Source organism: Saccopteryx leptura, chromosome 2 (assembly GCF_036850995.1).
Source record: "Saccopteryx leptura isolate mSacLep1 chromosome 2, mSacLep1_pri_phased_curated, whole genome shotgun sequence".
NCBI lineage: Eukaryota > Metazoa > Chordata > Mammalia > Chiroptera > Emballonuridae > Saccopteryx > Saccopteryx leptura.
Genome location: NC_089504.1, coordinates 279,590,752 through 279,611,563, shown reverse-complemented (window position 1 = coordinate 279,611,563; position 20,812 = coordinate 279,590,752). Strand labels below are relative to the sequence as shown.

General features: G+C 54.6%; 1 protein-coding gene across 2 annotated transcripts; it reads right to left on the bottom strand.

Annotated features, from left to right (window-relative positions):
• Positions 1–994: 994 nt before the first annotated feature.
• On the bottom strand, positions 995–19,986 carry ETNK2 (ethanolamine kinase 2). Of its 2 annotated transcripts, none has more exons than XM_066362003.1 (8): positions 19,662–19,986; positions 17,795–18,054; positions 14,731–14,853; positions 9,114–9,256; positions 8,461–8,544; positions 5,905–5,976; positions 3,491–3,564; positions 995–2,108 (listed from the first exon to the last, which is right to left on the bottom strand). In XM_066362003.1, the coding sequence occupies exons 1-7, from the start codon at positions 19,917–19,919 to the stop codon at positions 3,506–3,508; spliced, it is 999 nt and encodes a 332-aa protein (XP_066218100.1). In that variant the 5' UTR covers positions 19,920–19,986; the 3' UTR covers positions 995–2,108; positions 3,491–3,505. The 2 variants fall into 2 exon arrangements, with proteins under 2 accessions (XP_066218100.1, XP_066218101.1); XM_066362004.1 differs by having other exon boundaries at positions 5,905–6,050; positions 19,662–19,979.
• Positions 19,987–20,812: the final 826 nt, after the last annotated feature.

The window sequence follows — 20,812 nt, the reverse complement described above, 5'->3', positions numbered from 1 at the left end:
GGCGAACTGAGGAATGAGGATGGCGCCTGCAGGTGAACTCCCTCGTGCAGGTGGTGGCCTTAGGGGCCAGCATGATACCTGCCCCACCCCCTGCCCCCCACTACAACACCATCTCCAACACTGATATCAAGGCCCCAGGAGGCGGACCTGAGAGGAACGAGGAGGGCGGGCACTGCCGCGTAGTCCACAGGAAGGCTGCACCCTGACCACCTGACCCCATGAGGAGCCCTTGGGGGCCCAGCACTGGCACTATCTCTGTGCTGGGCACAGGTCTCCGTGTTTCTCCTAGCACCCCTAGCTCGGTGCTACCGCCCATTGGGGCTCATCCACGCTGATCATCGTGACCTTGAAGGCAGCTAGTTCCAGCTGCAGGTTCTAGCTCAGTTTCAGCAGCTGCCGTGGCACCCCAGTACTTCGCAGGCAAAAGCCAAACAGCCAGAGCTGACAGGCAGCTGCTGCTGTCCCTAAGGACACTGGGCATCTTCCAGGGGGGCCCTGGAGGCACTGCTGTCCAGTCACGGGAGGGCAGCCCTACTGAGAGGAGTACCCCAGCTCAGCTTTGAGCTCCTGCCCTCCCCTCCCGCTGACCTGAGAAAGTTACAGATTGGTTCCAGGCAGAGCAGACCCCCCTCCACCCCCCAAATACTGGGAGCCGGAGAGGACAAGGAAGAAGTCCAGAGTACTTCCCTTCAGGGCCTCACTGGTCCATCATCTGAATAAGGCCAAGTTCTTGGAATCCACAGCCTAGTTCTCTCCAAGCAGCATCCTCCCAGGACCAACTGATTCTAGCAAAATGGTCAAAGGCAGAAACCACCAGCCCCGCCCAGGTCTATCCCAAACCAGGAGCTACGTGCATCAAGCATGGTGCACCAAGGGCATGGTGGACAGTGTATAGCCAACGGGACCTCAGAGAGGGGGGACCTCCCCGCCCCCCCCCCAGGCATACTAATCACACCCTCCAGTCAGACTCATCAGCTGCACTCAGACTCAGTGATCCAGAAGTGGCCATTTTAATGCAGAAAATCAAGATAATTTACAAATTAATCACTTTATGGGCCCAAGGTTAGGGCCTCAGGGGCTGTGAGGGCAGAAAGGAGGTGGAGGCCATTGTGAGTCAGGGACAATGGTCTCAGCACCTTTACAACAGACCCTACCCAGGCTCTTGCATGCCAGGCGAGCCCTGATCCCGGGCCCCTGCCCCTTGACTCCCACTAGTCAGTCCCAAGTGGGTGGACATGGAGAGACAGGTCCTTGAAGTGAGGGCCTGGAAGGTAGAAGGAACAAGGCTGCCGGCTGCCGTCCCCTCCTGCCGAGCCACAGCATGAAGCAGAGCCAGGCTCAGGAGGCCGGGCCATCACCACTCCTTTGCCTTCCCTGCCAGCAGGCTGCAGAGGGATAGACCACAGAGCAGAAAGGGCCCCGGAGGAGCACTAGTCCTTGGACTGAGGTTTGGGAAGGGGCTACTTGGTCGGATCTGGCTGGGAGAAAGAGATCTCAGATGAGGCAGCTGCTAGGAAGCTGTCAAAGACAGCCCTAGACCCTCCCTCCCCAAGGTATGTACATCCATCTGGTCAGACTTGGCATGGTGCTGTTTGGGCTCAGCACTTCCCGTCCGGGGCCTGTGGGAAGATGGGCTGGAGGCTCAGGGCACTGGAGGTAGAAAGGAGCCCTCCCACCTTCCCCCTTCCCCCAGCCAGGAAGGTCAAAGACACCAGTAAGACACCTCTAAGGCCAGTCCCAACCTGGCCTGGGCCTGGGAACACTGGGCCTCCCAGGGGTGGTTGTCCTCTGAGTTCTGGCTGGCTGCAGGCACTTCGCCCAAGTCTGGCTAGGTATAGGGGACTCAGCTAGGTCCCTCGGCCCCTCCAAGCAGCAGAGTGTGGTCACAGCAGCGCCCCCTGGGGGCTGGCAGTCTTCCTCCTGCATACCCACTTGTTCCCCTCCCACTTTGTCCAAGGGTATGGACCCAGAGCAGAACTGGGCCCAAGAGAACCAGCCTGCCAGGCAGACGGGGAGGGGAGGGGAGGGAGGGTGGTCACTTTGGCATCTCCAAGGCAGACACTTGAGGCTTCACCTTGAAGTACTGGTTGAATCGGATCACTGCGTACCTGCCAGGAGACAGGGAAGGGACTGGGGGTGAGAGGGACGCCATGCTGGGGCCTCACACCGCGAGCAGAGTTCCTCCTCCCCATCTTGGTCCGGGCAGGTCAACCCCAGCCCAGGTGGGTTTTTTTATTGTTCTACTTCAACTATAATTTTATTTTTCTTCTTAGAGCAGACTAGATCAACCCTTCCCCAAACAAGGTCATTTTTTAATTTTTTTAGTTCAGTAATGTTAAGTCCATTCATACTGTTGGGCAACAGCTCTCTAGGACTTTTCCATTTTGCAAAGCCGAAACTCTATACACCTTAAGCAGCAACTCTCCCCTTCCTCTTCCCCCAGCACCATCACCCTGCTTTCTGCTTCTATGAATTGGACTGATTTCGTTACCTCATATGAGCGAAACCACAGTTTCTGTCTCGGTAACTGGCTATGTCACTGAGCACAAGGCCCTGAAGGTTCGCCCACAGGCAGCATGTGACATGGTTTCCTCCCCTTTTACGGCTGAACGTATTCCACTGCAGGAACTGACCACACTGTGTGTGGCCCACTGCGGGACCACACAGGGAGTCTAGGTTTCATTCTCTGCGAAGGCACAGTATTGTCCCCACAGCAGTCTCACCGGCAGCTCTGAACCAGGACCCAGTTCCTCCACGTCCTTGTCAACACTTGTTATTTTCTGTCTCTTTGATAGTAGCCTTCCTAATGGGTGAGGTGATGACACCTCATATGGTGCTTTTGGCCTGCATTTCTCTAATAGTTGTGCACACTTTGAAGTTAGCCTTTTTGGCTGAGGGTGGATGGGGAAGAGACAGGGGAGGAGACTGGACCAGAATGCAGAACAACATGATCCCTAGCCCTTAGGGACAGACATACCTCACTCACACGATGGCCCCTCCACCAAGGAATGAACAGTCTAGTACAGCATCAGGATAGCCCATAATGCATCACTAGGGGCCACTGACGGGGGAGATGGGTCCGACACCCCACTAAACCACCGAGTGACCTCCGTGAGTCACTTGCACTCTGGAACACTGACCCCTCTGCTATAAAATGAAGGCTGGGCTCATGATCTCTCAGACTGATACGCATTCACCACCAGGCCCTGTGGATTAGTGCAGCGGAGTCGCAGGAGGACGTAGGGAAAGGGCCGTCTCCCACCAGGAAGGTAGGGCGGGTGGGAGAACTTCAGTCTCCTTCCCAGAGCTGCTCTGGCTTCCTGCGCCCCCCCCCCCCGGAGAGTGACCCCTCTGGCCATGGACTTGCTGCTCGGGGGTGAGTTAGAGTGAGCTCTGGACATTCTATTCGGACTGTCCTTTGCTCCCCACACCTTTGGCTCCTCCTTTTCTCCCCTGCCCCACTCTGCACCAGGTTGTCCCCTGGGCTTACCTGAGGAAATCGAAGTCAATGGTGGAGAACTGGTTCTGGATGAGGGCCCAGAGTGCCCAGAAAAAGTGAGATGCCTGGAAACAGATCAGAGAGGGTCAGCATGGCAATCCTCCTGAGCCTGTCAAGGACCCCATGAGCTAGAGGAACACAGTCACTCTGGGAAACAGAACACTAGGAGAGACACAGTCACAGGTTGGGAAAATTCAGGTCACTGGGTAGTCACTGGGTAGCACTGGGGGACTCACCTCCTCTAGGAAAAGGCATCATCCAGGGTGACATGAACCTCTACGCCAGAGCTCAGCCCCACTGGCCAGTGGAGGGGCTGGAACCCTTCAGCAATGCCCTGGCCACATGGCCATCAGCTAGAGATCCCCTAAAAGTGCCCTTTCCCTCTCTTCTATCAGGATGTGGATTGGGTTGGAAAATGAGTGTAGATGTGGGAATAAACCCCAAATCTGGGCACTGACTAAGCTTTCAACTGCTTTCCCCACAGCCAGAAGTGCCTTTGGGACCCATGTCACCACAGGTTCTGGAAGCTAGAGAGGAGCGCTTCCTGCTGTCCCCAAACAGCAGCGACACCAGTACCTTCCCTCACTGCCCCCGCCCCCCGCCACACCGGGAGTCCTGCTTGCTCTGCGGCTGACTGTACAGTACCTCCCTCCACTGTCTGCCCTTTATAGGACTTAGAGCAGGGGTCCCCAAACTACGGCCCGCGCATGCGGCCCCCAGAGGCCATTTATCCGGCCCCCGTCGCACTTCTGGAAGGGGCACCTCTTTCATTGGTGGTCAGTGAGAAGAGCACATTGACCATCTCATTAGCCAAAAGCAGGCCCATAGTTCCCACTGAAATACTGGTCAGTTTGTTGATTTAAATTTACTTGTTCTTTATTTTAAATATTGTATTTGTTCCCATTTTGTTTCTTTACTTTAAAGAAACAAACATGTAGTGTGCACAGGGATTTGTTCATAGTTTTTTTTATAGTCCGGCCCTCCAATGATCTGAGGAACAGCAAACTGGCCCCCTGTGTAAAAAGTTTGGGGACCCCTGACTTAGAAGGTGTAGATCACTTAGCAAGTATGAATGATTACTAAAAACATTAGCAAGAGAAAAGCTCTGTGTGAAACAGTTAAGAGGAAGAACCTGAAGGAGAATCAGCTTTGTGCTGATGAGAATAGAATAGGTGATCCAAAACCCCGGGTGAGCAAAGATTTTACTTAAGCTCCAGGCTGTGTTGTGAAACTCGGGGCAGCTGACTTATCTTCTTGCTTACGCATGGCAAACATCAATAAGTTAGCAATCGCCTCTGCACTCACCAGTGGAGACCTGGTATGAAACCATGTACCTTGGATAAGTGGCACTCAAAATCAAGAACTGACAGCACAGTGACTGGAGCAGAAAGAGTCGGGTGGGGAAGGCTCACAAAGAGTTCTGAGTCGGCAGAGGAAGCTAACAAGGAGGACTAGAGCTGACACTCTGTATTTCCTCCAAAGGCTAAAAAAAGGGGGATGTGTTTAACTGCACCATGAAGGGCTAAGGTTAGACACTAGAAAGAACAACCTATTGTGACGAAAATGATTTGACTTTGTGTGACAGGCACACAACTCAATCAATAGTTCAAATGCTATAAAGATGTTTACCTGAAACCTCTGAACTCTTATTGATCAATGTCACCTCATTAAATTTAATTTTTTTTTTTTTTTTTTTTTTTTTTTTTTTACAGGGACAGAGAGTCAGAGAGGGACAGAGAGGAGGGATAAATAGGGATAGACAGACAGGAACTGAGAGAGATGAGAAGCATCAATCATCAGTTTTTTGTAGCGACACCTTAGTTGTTCATTGATTGCTTTCTCATATGTGCCTTGACTGTGGGCCTTCAGCAGACTGAGTAACCCCCTGCTGGAGCCAGTGACCTTGGGTCCAAGCTGGTGAGCTTTGCTCAAACCAGATGAGCCCGCGCTCAAGCTGGCAACCTTGGGGTCTCGAACCTGGGTCCTTCTGCATCCCAGTCTGCCGCACTATCTACTGTGCCACTGCCTGGTCAGGCAAATTTAATTTTTAAATAAAAAAAAAAAGGACTACTTGTCCAAATGAGAGAACTGCTAAGTAGAAAGCCGAGGTCTCTCCTGAAAGTAGTTCTCAAATCTAGGGGAGAGCCTAGACCTGGTGGCGTCGGGGAACCAGGAAACAGGGTGTCTTAGTATCATGGGGATGCCCTATGGCTCTTCCCAGATCTCACCTCTAGGGTGGGGTTCAGGAGCCCATGGCAGGGCTGCCCAAGACCTCACACCTGACCCTGGGCTCTGCTTCCCCCTCCACAAGGCTGTGAGAGGGTAAGAGCTGGGGATGGGTACTGCATCCCGCCTCCCGGCTCCCCTCCCCCTCCCCCTCCCCCCTCCCAGGCACGAGCACTCACCAGGGCAAACTTGTTGACTTGTACATAGAGCCTCTCCACCTCCCTGGAGGTCACAGCCATCCCCTTTTGTGCCTGCAGGTAGTAACGCAGCCATTGCAGCTGGGTATCCCGTGCAGGGTAGTGGCAGTAATCGACTTCATTCACACCTGATGTGGAGGCAGTGGCACACAAGTTGCTGGGAGTTGGCCCACCTGGGGGCCTCCTCCAGCTCAGGTGTTCCCTGCTTTACTGAACACGTCCATCAGCACTGCCATGTGGGCGATGCCTAGGAATGCAGCTTGTCTGATCACCTACAGTGTGTAGAGGGTCGAGCCCCACTCCAGCTGGGGCACTGAGAGAGGCAGGCTGGTTGAGGAGCAAGGGACAGTCCTGGGAGTGATGGGGACCCATAAGCACCACTTTCTCCCCTGTGCCCTATATAAAACGATGTCACAGAGGAGGCACTTGGAGACAGCACTGACTCAGAGCCTGGATGTCTTAGGTCCAACTCTAACCTCCAGTTAACCGCTGACAGGCCCCTTCCTCTTACTGGCCCAAATCTCTCCTCTGATAAAAGGGAGGGGCTCTGTCTGTCCCAAACTGCTTCCTGCATCAGTGTTGAGCCCACTAATTCAAATATCCGTTGGAGAGCTTGGTAACAACATAGATCCCAAGGCACCCGCCCCCTGCCCATTTCTCCAGATGCCTGGGAAATACGGCCAGGTTTGGAAGCCCCGGTCCCTTCACGTGTGCCCTTCCCTGCGTCCTCAGCGGCCAGCCCGACACACACAGCCTCAACCTGGGCACGGGGGCGAGGCCCTGCTTCAGAGCGATATGGAAAGCAGCCTTTTTAAAGGCAGAATTAGGATCACACTAACTTCCCCAGTCTCTTCCTCCCTCTTCTCTCCTGTCCTTCCCAAGCTTCACATTTCTGGAGAAGCACACTCAGTCTCCTAGGGCCCCAAGACTACAGCTGGAAAGGACCTTCTCGTGCAGATGCAGAAGCTAAGGCCCAGAGAGAAGAAATGTGCTCGAGGTCACGCCCAGTCAGAGGTGGGCTCAGGGCTGGAACTCATCTCCGAGCTCCCAGTTCCAGGTCCTCTTGTGCCCAAGAACCCCAGCGGTCTCTCTCCCTAGCTCCCAATCTGCTCCCTCCCCCTCCCCTCCTCCCCCCATGCTCAGTTCTCCTTCTTCATTCTCAACTTAGGAGCAGGACACAATCTGCCCCTTTGGAGAAATTCCAGCTGGACTTTGCTCTGTGTGGTGGGTGAGAAAAACTTAAAATGTTTGAGAATGATCCCTTCTGGAAAGGTCAGTGGGTCTGGCTGCTGAGCATGCACAGGCCCAGGGCCCTGCTGGTGCCAGCCTCAGCTCTGGGCCACCCCCCACAGTTCAGCTGCTCTGCCTAGCTGAGGCCCCATGGTCCCTCGGGCTCCTAAATGCAGCTGGTGGCCACACCGGGGAGACATACCCTCAGGAATAATCAGTGCTTGACAGAACCGATCACCTGGGGTTCCAAACGGGTCATGATTGGCCTAGATGGGGCTGGGGAGCGGCTGAGGCTGAGCCAGGTGGTGGCTCCACGGCTGACTCACCTATCCTAAGCCTCGGGCTGGCCCATCACGTTGAGCATGTCATAGTGCCTTTCTGGGCTGTCCCTCCAGCCCCATGTCCAGGGGCTGGCTTCTTCTGTCTCATCTAATTGTTTTTAGGAATCCCTCCTACTGGAAAAACCCACCTTGCTTCCTTTACACAAATGATTCTGTTGTACGTACTGTGCCTTTAGAGAACTGCTGTCTACTCCTGGGGAACCCTTCCCTCGTTCTACCCTAGGCCTGCTCCAGATGCCGAGCTGCAGAAGAGCTTCCCTTCCTAGCATCAGCAGCAACTACTACGATATGCTTAGTCTGTGCAATACCTGTGTGCGTATCTCACACAGCTACCCCCTCATATTATCTCCATTTTACTGGAGCACAGAGAAAGGAAGTAACCCGCCCAAGGGTCAGACAGCTAGCAAACAACAAAGCCCAGACTTACAGTTGAGGAGTCAAGTTGCAGAGTATATACTGTTAACTAGTTCCACCTAGATTATTTTTATAATGCCATTAGGCAAGTAGCTACTTTACTGCTTGTTCTGCTCCTTACCTGCATGCTGGGCCCTATTTACAATTGCGCGGTTTGTACTGGGCATAAGTGGAGGCTGAGATTGTCCTGTGCTGGCCTCGCGGGCATGGGCTGCATGTACCCAGAGGAAGGGGTTTTTTTCTAAATCAAATGCCAAGCCAAGTATCCTCAGGAATCCTACAGTGGGCACGTTTTCCTAATTTGCAGGAAACCTCCATATTGGCTAGCAGGGGCGTGCTCTATGTAGGTGGGTCCTGCCTGCCCCGGGGGACTCGGCGCTCTCTCATAGCAGGCTGTCCTCCCCTCAAGCTGGGACATTTCAGAAGACAGGAGCTGTCTAGCCTCTACCCCCCCCCCCAAGTACAAAACCCCCTCTCATCCTCTCCTTGGACTTGGCCATACATTATCAGGAGGGCATCTTGGGCACAGGCCAAATAATAATGCCCCTCTCACCTGCAAACTCATTGAAATGGTTGCCAATGTCAAAAGCCTGGTAGTTGTAGCCAGCATATTCATAGTCAATGAACCGTACGTGACCTGCGAGGGAGAGGAGACCGTGAGCGCTGGCCCCAGACCTGGACAAGCCTGCCAAGCGTGCACGGCCCTCCGGAGTTCACGCTGTCTCTGGCTGGCCTCTGCAGCAATGCACCATACCCGACCTCCTCAGCAGCAATCTCCTAAGCTGCTTCCTCTGTCTGTCCATTTGCCCACCTGCCCTCCCCCCAGCTCCAGCTGTCACCCTCGCACAGCTGGATCCTTGGACTCTCCCCATCTAAAAACATCTGTCCTCAGCATGGTTGAGGACTAGACATAAAGCAAAAGATTCCCTGGGTGAAGCTCTCATCAGGAGAGGTTCTTCCTGTAAGGAGGCTTGGAGCAGCTAGAAAGCCCTGGGAGCCCAAAACATTCAGGGGCAATAACTCGGATGGCCTAATATGCTACCTCCACAAACCAGGACCTTGAGTTCCAAGTGGAAGTTTGTTTCCTTTTCCATTTCTCTCCTACAAATTAATTTAAGACCTAAGCCAAAGGTCTCCTGTTGCTTGTCCAAGTACCAGCCTCGGGAGGAGAACCCTGCTGGCCAGCCAGGGCCAAAGAAGCCGTACCTTTGGTGCCGTCATAGATGATATTCTTGCAGAGCAGGTCATTGTGACAAAACACCACAGGGGAGTCCAACTGGGACAGGTGTTCCTTCAGCCAAGCCAGCTCCTGTTCCAATACCTCTATCTTAGGGACATCTGCAGAAAGGCTGGCAGTGGCGGAAAAGGTGGTCAGTGGAGGGAGGGCTGATAGTAGGCAGGTGCTTGGCCTCAGAAGCCAGGCCTCCCCACTACCTCTTACTGCAGAGGGACCCTGGACAAATGACCAATCTTTTGTCATCTGCAAAATGGCACTAAGGCTTCCTGTCCTTCTGATGTCCTGTGGTCACTCTAAGAAGCTGATTAAAACAATGGCTTTAAAGCATTTGGCAAAGCACCATAACCTCTGACTGAATAGTGTCCCTGCTACTTTTTTGAAAGGGACAGGGAGATAAGGAAGGAGGCACAGGGGAGGACAGGAGAGAGGTAAGGAAGGATGGCTGGGGAGAATGAGTGTCCAAATTCACTCATCTCAGACTAAGAGGACAAGGGCCGTAGAGCAGAGATGCAGGCAGACCTGCTCTGAGGGTGTAGCAAAAATTCCTAGGGGAAGGGGATGCTCTCTAGCAGAATTTCCCTGGCGAAGCCCCTTGAGTGGAGGGACCCACTGCCCTGGGGAGGGCTGGGGTGTGGGCGCTCTCTTGAGGAGGCTGACGTTATGTCCTGGGACGTCTCCCTCACGCTCTAGCAGCTGGTGTCACAGAGAGATCATAAAGTTTAACTTCACATCCCACAGAGAGACCTCTCAAGCTCACATACGAAAGCAAAGAAGTTGCTTCTTGGGCTCACTCCTACAAGGTCAAGGAGACGTCAATGGAAAAGTACTGCTGTGTAGCCGCTTCCACCTTGTACTAAGAATATGAGTTCCCTTGACCCAGACCCCTGCCAGACTGCATGTGGGCAACGTGAGGGCAGGAACAAAGATGCATGGAGGCCACACTGGCCCACCCCACCCACAGCACACATAGGCACTGCTCCTGAAAGAAACACATGCTGACGAATGAATGAATGAATGAATGGGTCCATCAGAGGCCATGGGAAGCTGAGGATACACTGCACACAGAAGTTCTGAACTGTGGTCCCCAGGAAGCCCAGGTCCATGTACACTGAAAAGCCAGAAAGTCAGCAGAACCCTTAAAACTGCAGAACCACCAATAGGAGAGAGGGTGCTGGGGCTTTATCTCCATTCACAAGTCTCCTGTTTGCTCTCTCATCTGGGGCAGTGAGAGTATGTGCAAGGAGATAAAAATGAGACAGGCCCTCCTTACAGTCCCATGGGATGGCCCCACCACCCCCTCATTCAGCCTAGAAACCAGAGCATGCAGAAAAGCATTCAGCAACTAAGGTGTCCCCATGCCTGGAAAAGGATGAGCAGCAGGCTCCCTCCCAGGCTTGGGAAGGTCAAAGCTAAAGAGGATCTTAGGTCTCCAGTCCAACCCCATGGAGAAACTGAGGCTCAAGGAAGTGCAGTCTTCCTTCCAACCTCCAGATGTCACTGCACAGCTAGACCTTCTACTTCCTCACTAAGGATATCAGTCCGCAGCTCCTCCAAGGATCTGAAATCAAGCCAGGCCTCCTAACCTGGTGCCCGGTGCCCCCCAGAGGCTCTGCTCGGGCCACTCCAAGCCTGGGCATGTTAGGCGCTGATGGGGGCGGGGGGAAGAGGGAGGCCTCCCACCCCCTGCCCCACCCCACCGCACTGGAGTTTATCTGTATGGACAGGGCTATATAGAATGCATTTTCCTCTTGGCTCTCCTTAAGGAGCTACCTTTTAAGATTCTTTTATTTCTCGGACTGAGACTGTCCAAAAAGATAAGAATTAGGAGGCTTCCTTTGTTTGCCCGGGTCTCAGCCTGAAAAACATGGCTCTGACATCCAAGATGCCTGCTGCCAGGCCCTGACCTCTGTCTGACCCCCACACTACCCACCCCAAGGCCACGCAGATGGTTACTGTGGGAACAATCCTGGCCTTCTCCCTCCCTCCCCCAAGCACCTGAAACATCGCCGTCACGCTTCCTTCAGCCGGGACACCGCCACAGCCTCCCAAGGCTATGAGGTTGGCAGAACAGCCATCCCGAAACCTTCCCGCCTCAGGCAGAGCTGCTCCTCTGTCCATCAGAGGGCGCAAGAGGGGGGTCATGGGGACCGGGGTTGCTCCTGATGAAGAGACTGAGGTCTGGCGAGTGTTCACTCAGCTCTCGGGATCAGAGCGGGGGAAAGGTAGACTTTTCTAAGTGTGCAAGCTCACGTCACCTTGGCCCTCACACCCCTCAGCCTATCTCAGTCTCCACTTGATGCCCCAAAGCCATTATCAACCCCCCATCTTCCTGGCCACCCGGATACCTCCATGCCTACCCGAATGCCTAGGCCACCACTCTTTCTACAAGGCCTCTGGTTCAGCCCTTACACTCCACCCTCTGTGGAGCTGCCTACGGCAGGGCTCCTCCAAAAGTGGTTCCCTGAACCCCACCTCACAGTCACCAGGGGAATCTGTGAACTGCAGACTCCTAGGATCCAATGAGAGATCTCCCAACACTCTCCAAGGTCAGACTGGGAACCTGCACTTAGCAAGCACCCAGAGTAATCTCATGCTCAAGTTTGGGAAACCCTAGTGCAAGATGTTGCCCATTCAGTTCCAATACTCCTCCAGCTGATCTCCCTAGTTCAGATCCCTGCTTCCTCTAACTCAGACCTCCACCACAGTCCTGGTCAGGTTACTGACCTGGTCCCCTGTTCAAATTCCTTCACAATCACTTTCCACTACCGCTAAATTCACTCTTCATTTCTTTTTTCTTTTTCTTTTTTTTTTTTTTTTTTTTAAGATGAGAGAAGGAAAGATAGTGAGACAAACTCCTTCTGCATGTGCCCCAACCAGGATCTGCTCAGCAACTGCATCAAGGGCTGATGCTCGAGTACCAAGCTATTTTTAATGCCTGAGGCTGATGCATTTGGACCAACCTTGCTATCCTCAGCACCCGCGGCCATGCTCAAACCAATTAAGCACTGGCTATAGGAGAGGAAGAGAAAGAGAAGGGGGATGGGGAAGGGGGGAAGAAGCCAATGGTTGCTTCTCCCGTGTTCCCTGACTGGGAATCAAACTCAGGACATCCATATGCCAGGCTGATGCTCTATCCATTGAGCCACTGGCCAGGGCCTCAATCTTCATTTCTTAATCTGACATTAAAAGCCCCTCACAATCTGGTTCTAACTCACACGACCTCTGCATTCTATCTTCCAAGAGCTCTCCCAGTCCCTCCTGAAGATCTGCTCCAAGCAACTCATGTACTCATCGTCCGTCAGCAAACTGTGCTCATGCTGCCTCCTCCAGCCAGATGGCCTCCCTTCCCATCTCTGCCCAGCATGCACTACACACCCTGCCTTCTTCCATAGCTCTGCATGGGCAGGCCCTCTTTGTCCAGAGGCTCCTACACAACTTGTTGGCAGGGCCAATGCCATTTTTTTTTTTTTTTTTGAGAGAGAGAGACAGGAAAGGAGAGAGGGGGGAAAGAGAGTGATGAGAAGTATAAACTCGTATCACTTTAGTTGTTATTGATTGTTTCTCATACATGCCTTGATGGGGGGCCCAAGCTGAGCCAGTGACCTCTTGCTCAAGCCAGTGCCTTGGGCTCAAGCCAGCAGCCTTGGGCTCAAGCCAGCAGCCTTGGGCTCAAGCCAGAGACCTTGGGATCATGTTGATGATCCTGCACTCAAGCCGAGATTCTGCACTCAAGCTGGTGACCCCACACTCAAGCCAACGAGCCTGTACTCTAGCCAGAGAACTTGGGGTTTTAAACCAGGGCCCTCAGTGTCCCGGGTCAATGCCCAATCCACAGCACCACCACTGGTCAGGTCGGTGTCACTTTTGTATTTTTTGTTGTTTTAAATCCCAATCAATCAGCATTTGTGAAATGAAAAATGGATCAAGTCAAGGTTATTATTAAGCAAGTTATAAGACAGGGTTATTGTGGAACTCAGGTGCTCATCTCATGCAGGTGCGTGCTCACTGCAGCCTGCTCTGGGATAGGGCAGGCAGTTCAGGGCAGGCATCATTCCTTAAAGAGGCTCAAAAAAGTTAAGCAACTTGATTTGCCCAAGGTCAAAGGTGTGACAAAGGCAATTGGTCAGCTTTTCTCCAGAGCCTACTCCCCACCCAACAAAGTCACACCCCACAAAGATTACATAGTGACCACGGAATCAAAGGAAGCTACAGTAACCAGGGTTAGGCCTGAGTATCAGGTCTCGACTCTAGTCATTGAGCTGCCACTGATCCTGCTCTCCGTGTGCTGTTCTAGTCCTCAGCAGCAAGCCAGTTCTTGCCCCAGAGATAACATCTGACATAGAAGGTCTACACATGGGCCACACTGGACAAATAGTCCCAAGTAAAATGGGGAGATACTGTCCCTGACCCTAGGCCCTGCCATCACCATAATGACCCTGGGCAAGTCTCATCCCCATCCTGGGTCTCAGTTTCTTAGTCTGTCAAATGAAAGTGATGGGCTGAGGGATCCGAAGGTCCTCTTGGCTCAGGTACCAGAGGATCCCCCTCTGTGTGCTGCTCTAGTCCTCAGGGGCAAGCCAGTTCTTGTCTCAGAGATAACATTTGACATAGAATGTCTACACATGGGCCACGCTGGACAAATAGTCCCAAAGCAGTGCTTAATAACCCTTGCATGAGAGGACCCAGATAAAATCATCACATGTGCAAAAGTGTGACAGAGACCCACCATCAGGAGAGTCCATTGTTGTCTTGTCATCTCAAGGAGGAAGGGAGATGCCTGCCCCCAAACCTGTGTACCTCACTCCCATGAACATCTAGAACAAGGGTCTTCAAGTCTTTTTTTGGAGGGTGACACTACTCTTTTCTTCCTTGCCCCCATTGTCTCAACAATGGTATGCTGGTGAGCCAGGTGTCTGAAGGCTAGAAGGACTCTCAGCTGGCCAGCCAGACAGCGTAAGGGAAGGTCCTGAGAACCCTGTCTTATTTGGGAAAAGGTGAAGTCAGGATGGATGAAAAGAACAGAGAGACAACAGCAAGCTGTCAGTCTGAACAAGTTGGAAAGCATGGTGCCCAGGGGCAAGTGGGGATGAGAGGCATCCAGGAAAGTAGCAGGAGTGTTAATGTCCCAATGGCTTGTCAGTGGATGAGCTGACTGCTTCTGAGTAACTCAGCTCACCCCATTCTCAGAGGGCTGGCCCTCCCTCTTCATGGCTCAAAAGGCAGCTCAGGGAGATAGGGCCCTGGGCTGGGAACAGAAGCCTTGCCACGAACTAGGCCCCAACACTGGGCAAAGCTTAGTCTCTGAGCCTGTCTCCTTTAAGTAAAATGGGGAGATACTGCCCTTGACCCTGGGTCTTGCCATAACCAGAAGACTCAAGGAAAAATAAGCACATGGATCTAAGCTTCTCAGTTTTTTTCCACTGGCCCAACTCTTCTTGGAGACAGAATCTCAGCAGTCATGACTGAAATCCCTAAACCTCCTATGCTGGGGGGTGGGGGGGTAGAGTAGAGCAAAAGAATGGGAAGTGGGATCACCTTAAGGAGGTAGAGGTGGTGGCAGCCTCGGCCCCTCCCAGATCTCTGTACCTGGGATTGATCTCGTTCTTCACAAGGGTGAAATAACTGTGCATCTTGTGCCAGAGGGTGGGCTTGGGCAGGCTGCCGTTGGTGTGAATGGTGTGAATCTTTGCCATTTCCAAGGCGATTAGCCTACAGCAGAAAACAGGAAGGGCAGAGTATCAGTGTGGGATGGGCACTCCCCACTCAGCCCCTCCTGACCAGAAAAGGGGTCCTACACTGTCCATGAGGGGACTAGCCAGAGGGCAGAGTGTGAGACGACTATAAATCTTTTAAGAGCTCTCTACACCTCAGCAGAAGGTGTGAAAATGAGATATAATCTTTAGGCTAGCAGCTCCCTTTTCAGAACCAGAGCTGGGCCTAGTTCAGGTAGCAGAAGGGCAAAGCAGTGGGCTGTTGGCCACAGGTCAATAACTCTGCCCCACCCCAAGGTCATGTACCTAGAGCAACCCCTGAGGGCAGAGGGGTCACCAGGGGATGAGGCAAAGCTCCTCCTCCCCTCTGGACTCTGACCCATGCCCTCAGGGGGAGGTGAGCACAGGGCACCAAGGGAGGGGGGGGGAATGCTCAGCAGAAAGAAATGTCCGCCTTTCACGAGCCTGGCCGAGGTAGGGAGAGAAGCAGGCAGGCTCAGGGCAGCCCCTTCCTCTGTGGCAGGGAGTTGATGCTGGAGGCTGGGTGCCAAGGACGCAAAACAAACCAGTGCTGTATTTTCAAGTTCTTCTGTGGACATTATCCAAGGTCCCAGGAGAAGAGGAGGGACGGTGGGGGGAGAAGGCAGCTCAGGGGCAGGCTGCTGTGAGAGGGCGGGGGTGGATGGAGGGCTGACCAGTCAGAGAGGGAGGGCCCTGATAAGGACTCCAGCATCTGAGGCCCTGTGTCCCAGCTGGGCTCCCCCAGGCCTCTGCCAGCTCTCCTATGGAGCCCCACCCCCCACACGCTGCCAAGCCTCCAACATTCAAGCTTCCCTCGCCTCTGCCTGTTGCTCAAATAATAATCACGAGGAAAGACAACAAAGGCATTGGCTGTCTGAAACCTTGTTGCCAAGCTGTCCCAGCGACACCGACACTCCCACCCCTTGCCAAGTCCTGGGAAGGGGCAGTCCATCACCCAACAGGATAACAGGGCACTCTGGGGGCTCCTCCTCCGGAAGCCACCAGAGCTCCCACCTCTTAAAGGGTGAGGGGGGCTGGGGGTGTGGCAGCAACTGAGTGGATGAGAGATGAAGGCTGTGCTTTCAGAGGCCAGAGGCCCTGGAATAGGAGGAAGCCCACTAGGGTTGGGCAAGGTGGGAAACAGACCTGAGACCCAGGCCTTCCCTTCCCAAAGGAAGATTCTGAATAGAGCACCAACAGTGTTTCCTTGAATATCAATAGGGATGTTGTCTGGAATAGCAATGAAAGGTAACCTCAACACTCAGCATTTTTGTGTTGCAAAGCCTCAATAGGCCAGGCAAGGGTGGGAGGTGGGGGGGGGGGTTCAGGACAACACGGTGAAGTGGCTCCCTAAGGCCTCCCACTCCACACCCCCACCTTCTCTCAGAGATCCACAGTTACCCCAGAAAGATAATGGTCCATCCTAGGAAAAGTATCAAGGGAGGGCAACCTCCTACACTTGGCCCAATTTCTGGCTTTCCCCCAAATGTAAAAGTTCTAATTATTGAAACTAAATCCATCCTCAGTATTCCTGACAGTGGTAATTGTTTTCAGGAGAGAATGAGTGACAACATCAGATCCACAGGAGTGGCAGACACTAGGAATGGTGAAGACCTGCCGATATTTGAACTTATTTGTACAAAAGCTGGGGGGAGTCGGTGAGGGAAGCCTAGACAGGGCTCCCCAGCCCCCTACCGTGGTCTGACCTCACCTCTCCAGGTGGGGTGCCTGGGGAGATGCTCAGCCGGAGTCTGAGAAACCCCTCGCATTGATTTACATATCTCCCACTCCCAGGCACTAACACACAGCTAAATATACAACTCAATAGAATATCCTGAATCCGTGTTCAGGAGCACTGGGGGTGGAGGTAAGGCTCTTAGATTCACTTCCCTCCAAGTCCCTAGAGAGCCTGACAGGAGTTTCCTGCAAATAGGGCAAGGCGCATTAACTTGGGGTTCACTGTAGCAGGTGAGGGAGCGAAGGAACTTCTTGGTCTAGTCCCTAGGTGGGCTTTGTTATTGCCTCTTGGAATTTGGAAGGCTCCTTCCCTGTGGGTGGGAGAGAATAGAGCCCAAGGGTTCCATGCCATTGTCCCCAGCATCAGGAGTAAGTTTCAGCCCACCTGGGAACTCGCGTCTGAGTGTCCTGCACAGGGCTGGAGGGAGGAAGGGAGGAGCCTGCCTGAGCTCTCTGCCCAGCACGATCAGAGGAGAGTACACCGTGGCCTCTTCTTTGGTTCTCCTCCTTCCAGGTCCCACAGCCACAGTACCCACAGGGCTTGAAGGTCCTACACAGCTAGGCATTTAACAGGAGTGGCTCCCCGGGAACCATGGGCTCTGTGAGCTCCTGGAAGCCTCAGCAGCTCCCCAAACCTGGACTCCCACCTTGTCAGGGAATCTGGAAGGGGCTCACTCACACTGGGGGAGGGATGGCATCCCTCTGGGCTGCTAAAGCCATGCTCACCTTGATAGGGCCATTCCCCTAGCATGCCTGAGCTCTCAGCAGGGGGAGGGGCAGGAAGCTCTGGGGATTTGGCTCAGATTTCATTTCCTAGGCTCAGAAATGTTTCCAGGTCAGAATGGGGTGGGCAGAAGGCTGAAGCACAGACCAGGAAGGCGATCTCTGCTTGAATTTAGGGTGCTAGGTCCTTTGGTCCCCTGTTCACCAAAGTTCTCATGCGCTTCTCTCAAGAACTCATCCTTCTAGAAGACCCCACTGAAAATATATACAAAGCTATATTCCCTCTTTGCATAGCAATGCACATAAACACACATCCACTTTTCATGCAGTTTCAGAGTTCACAGATCTTATGACTCATTCATGGATTCCACTTTTCACCATGGAAGCTGGCCAACGATGTCAGAGCCCAAGGCCTGAGAAATTATGTAGATGAATAGTACCCTAGGCACCCTCCTCACCTGAAAAGCCGGGGCTCACGGATGTGCTCAGGCCCCAGGGCCATGCCCCGCATGTACTCATAGCATAGCCCGTTCTGGAAGGTGCAGTAGAGTTTGGGGGCACAGCCATGTGCTTGCAGCAGCTGGAAGTTCCTGATCTCGTTCTCCCGGTCCACCAGCAAATCCGTCCGCTCCCCATACACCCGGACCAGCACACAGTCCCGCATGTCCTCCTCCACGTAGCAGGCCACCAGCTTGTTGGTGATGCCATCAGTGAAGCGCTAGCATGGGGAGAGGGCAGCGCAAGGGTGCGTGGGGCAGGATCTCTGCTCTTGCCCCATGGCTGCCCAGCTCCAGCACAGGTGCTTGAGCACAACCACAAAGAACCCCATCCATTACCCTCTCACTTAATAAAGAGCTCAACACTGTCCCCAACACTTGGGATCAACTAGAAAGTTCAAAAAATAGTGGCAAGTAGCTTGGCATCAGCCCAGACACCCGTATTTCTCCTGGGTCTGCCTCCCGTAGATGAAATTTAGTGGTAGAGGAATCTGCACATCACTTGGTGGTTGGAAGCCCCCTTCCCCTCCTTCCTCCTCCATCCTGGACCTGAAAGAAACCTCCACAGACCAGAATGTCCTGGCAGAGGAGGGCCAGGATCACCAGGACATGCCCCACAACTGCCTCTCACCGCCTGTAGGCAGAGGGTTTGTTGCTGTCCCTCCTCCCCATTGAGCATATTGAGGTTGGCACACACCACAGGGCTTTGGTGGTCAGAGCTTCTTAGGCCCTCTGAGTTCCATACCAGAAGAGACAACAGACCCTGGGCTGAAACCAGACCAGGTTTTTAAGGGGGTGACAAGGAGGAATGAACCATGGAATTTACAGGGCACAGTGTGTCAGAGCTGGAAGGGGCCTTAGAGAACATCTGCACTAATTCTAGGTGGGGAAACTGAGAACCTAAGAGGGAGGGGCTGGCAGATAGAATGTTAGGCCAATATTGGAATTAACCTCAGGCCTGCTTGATGCCTTGATACTTTCACTCCAAGGCAGGCCTTTTATTTTGAAAATGCTGCCTGCCCACCCCTCTCCTTAGAGGGATCTGTCAGCCTCCCCACTTGGTCCTGAACCTCCCAGAACGCCCATTATCATGGAGCCTCTATCACTCCAGCACAAGCTGCAGGTGCTTCCCTAGTACCGCCCCCCACCCCCTGGGGCCGCTCCTCCACTGGCAGCTCCCAGAAGAGATGAAGAGATGGGAGGGTGGGCAGGGGATGCAAGTCAGCTGGGAAGTAAGCCTGATGGTCCTCAGTGAAAGACTCTGCCCATCTCTTTCCCAACGAATGTGCCCATCTGGGGTTGGGGAGGTGCTGTGTGTGTGTGTGTGTGTGTGTGTGTGTGTGTGTGTGTGGCGGGGTTGGGGCGGGGGGCTGAGCCAAAGCCGGGACGATGGGGAGGACTTCCACACAGCGCAGGGCTGGCCCGAATTCCTGGGCCGGCAGAGGCCGCTCAGAGCCTGGAGGCTTTGCTACCATCACAGGGTGCAGAAGGGGCAGCAACGTGTGTGAGTGTGTGGGGTTTCCTGAAAAGTTCCTGCCGCCGCAGGTTTCAGAGCCAGCTGGGTACGCGCCCGTGGGCAGCCGGTGGGCAGCCAGGGGCAGCCGCGCGCCGCGACTGGGGGTGGGACCCACACGCGCAGCACGCTGACAGCGGGCAGGTGGAATTGCGGGGGGCCTGCCTGCGAGCCCGAATGGAGCGCAGGAGGTGGATGGCGGACCAAGCACACAGACAAACCCGCACCTCACCCCTCCTGCCCAGCGGCCGCGCCCCCTGGGACCGACGCCCGGAAGGATGCGCGGATCCAAGTCCTGCACTCCCACTGGGGTACCTTGGTCCGAACTTGCTCGGGCTTCCAATGCGGTCGCAGCTCCTGGATGAGGCGCAGGGCGCCGGGCAGGATGTCGTCCTGGTGCACCGAGATTCCGAAAAACGGGACGGCGGCGGCCCGCAGGGGGCCCGGCAGCTCCCGGCAGCGCGCGCCGGCCGCCGCTCTCTCCTCCATGCCCCATGAGCACTGCGGGCTGGGCGCCGGCCTCCTCAGGTAAAAGGGCGAACGCGGCACGGGAGCCGAAGGGGGCGCAGCCATTCCCAGCGGCCGCCCCCTCGGAGCCGCCGCGCGCACGCTAGCCCCGGCGGGGGGGCCGGGCACGGGGGGCGGCGCGGTGGGGGAGGGGCCGGGGGCAGGCCATGACTCTGGGGCCCCTGCCTGCCGCGCTCGCCGCCTTTCAGCCCGCCGCCCCAAGCCGACCCGGGAACGCCGGGGCTGGCCGTGATTGTGACATCACGGGCGCGGGCCGCGGGGCGGGGGCCGTGGAAACGCCCCCTTCCGCCCCTTCTCGGCCCAGGCCCGCGGGAAGCTCTGCCTGCCACCCTCGGCCGCTACGGCGCCGCTACCTGGAGCGCGGGGTTGACGCCCCCCGGGAGGCCGCGGAGCGGGGGCGGGGCCGGGGCCGGGGTCGGGGCGGTGACACAAAGGTGGGGGCGGGGCAGTGGCCAGGACTAGAGAGAAGGCCCGTGGCTAAAGGGCGAAGTGCGTGGGCGCCCCCGGGTCCCGGTTTGGCCCGCTTGGGTCGTCCCCGCCTCCACCCAGGGCTTGCTCCCTGCTACCTTGGCTGGAGCCTCTCTCCCTGGTGTAGAGCTCTTCCTGTTTCCCCATGCTATTCTACTGTAGGGAGAAACGACTGTGACCAAGAAGAGGTCAGCTTGCTTGGCCCACCTGTGCCCAGCTCTCTGCCTCTACTTCCTGGAAAAGGCTCTGCGGGACCTTTCCTTGCAGGGAAGTGCCCAAGCAAAATATTCTCCTACACACACACCATGAACAACACAACGATGGAGAAGGGACATTGGGTGATGTCTGTTGGAGGTGGGTGTGCTAATGGTCATCTCACTAGTTACCAGCCTGGTGGGAGAGTCACTGCCTCACCCAGGAAAGTCCCTACAGAGAAGGGGTCCGTTTCTATTTCCCAAAGTTGTCTCTGG

Coding starts and splice junctions, on each gene's coding strand:
- ETNK2 (XM_066362004.1), bottom strand. CDS start 19,919: ATGGCTGCGCCCCCTTCGGCTCCCGTGCCGCGTTCGCCCTTTTACCTG. Junction 9,257..14,730: donor AAGAACGAGATCAATCCCAG/GTACAGAGATCT, acceptor CGCCACTGCCAG/CCTTTCTGCAGATGTCCCTA. Junction 3,565..5,904: donor AAGTCAACAAGTTTGCCCTG/GTGAGTGCTCGT, acceptor ATCTGTTTCCAG/GCATCTCACTTTTTCTGGGC.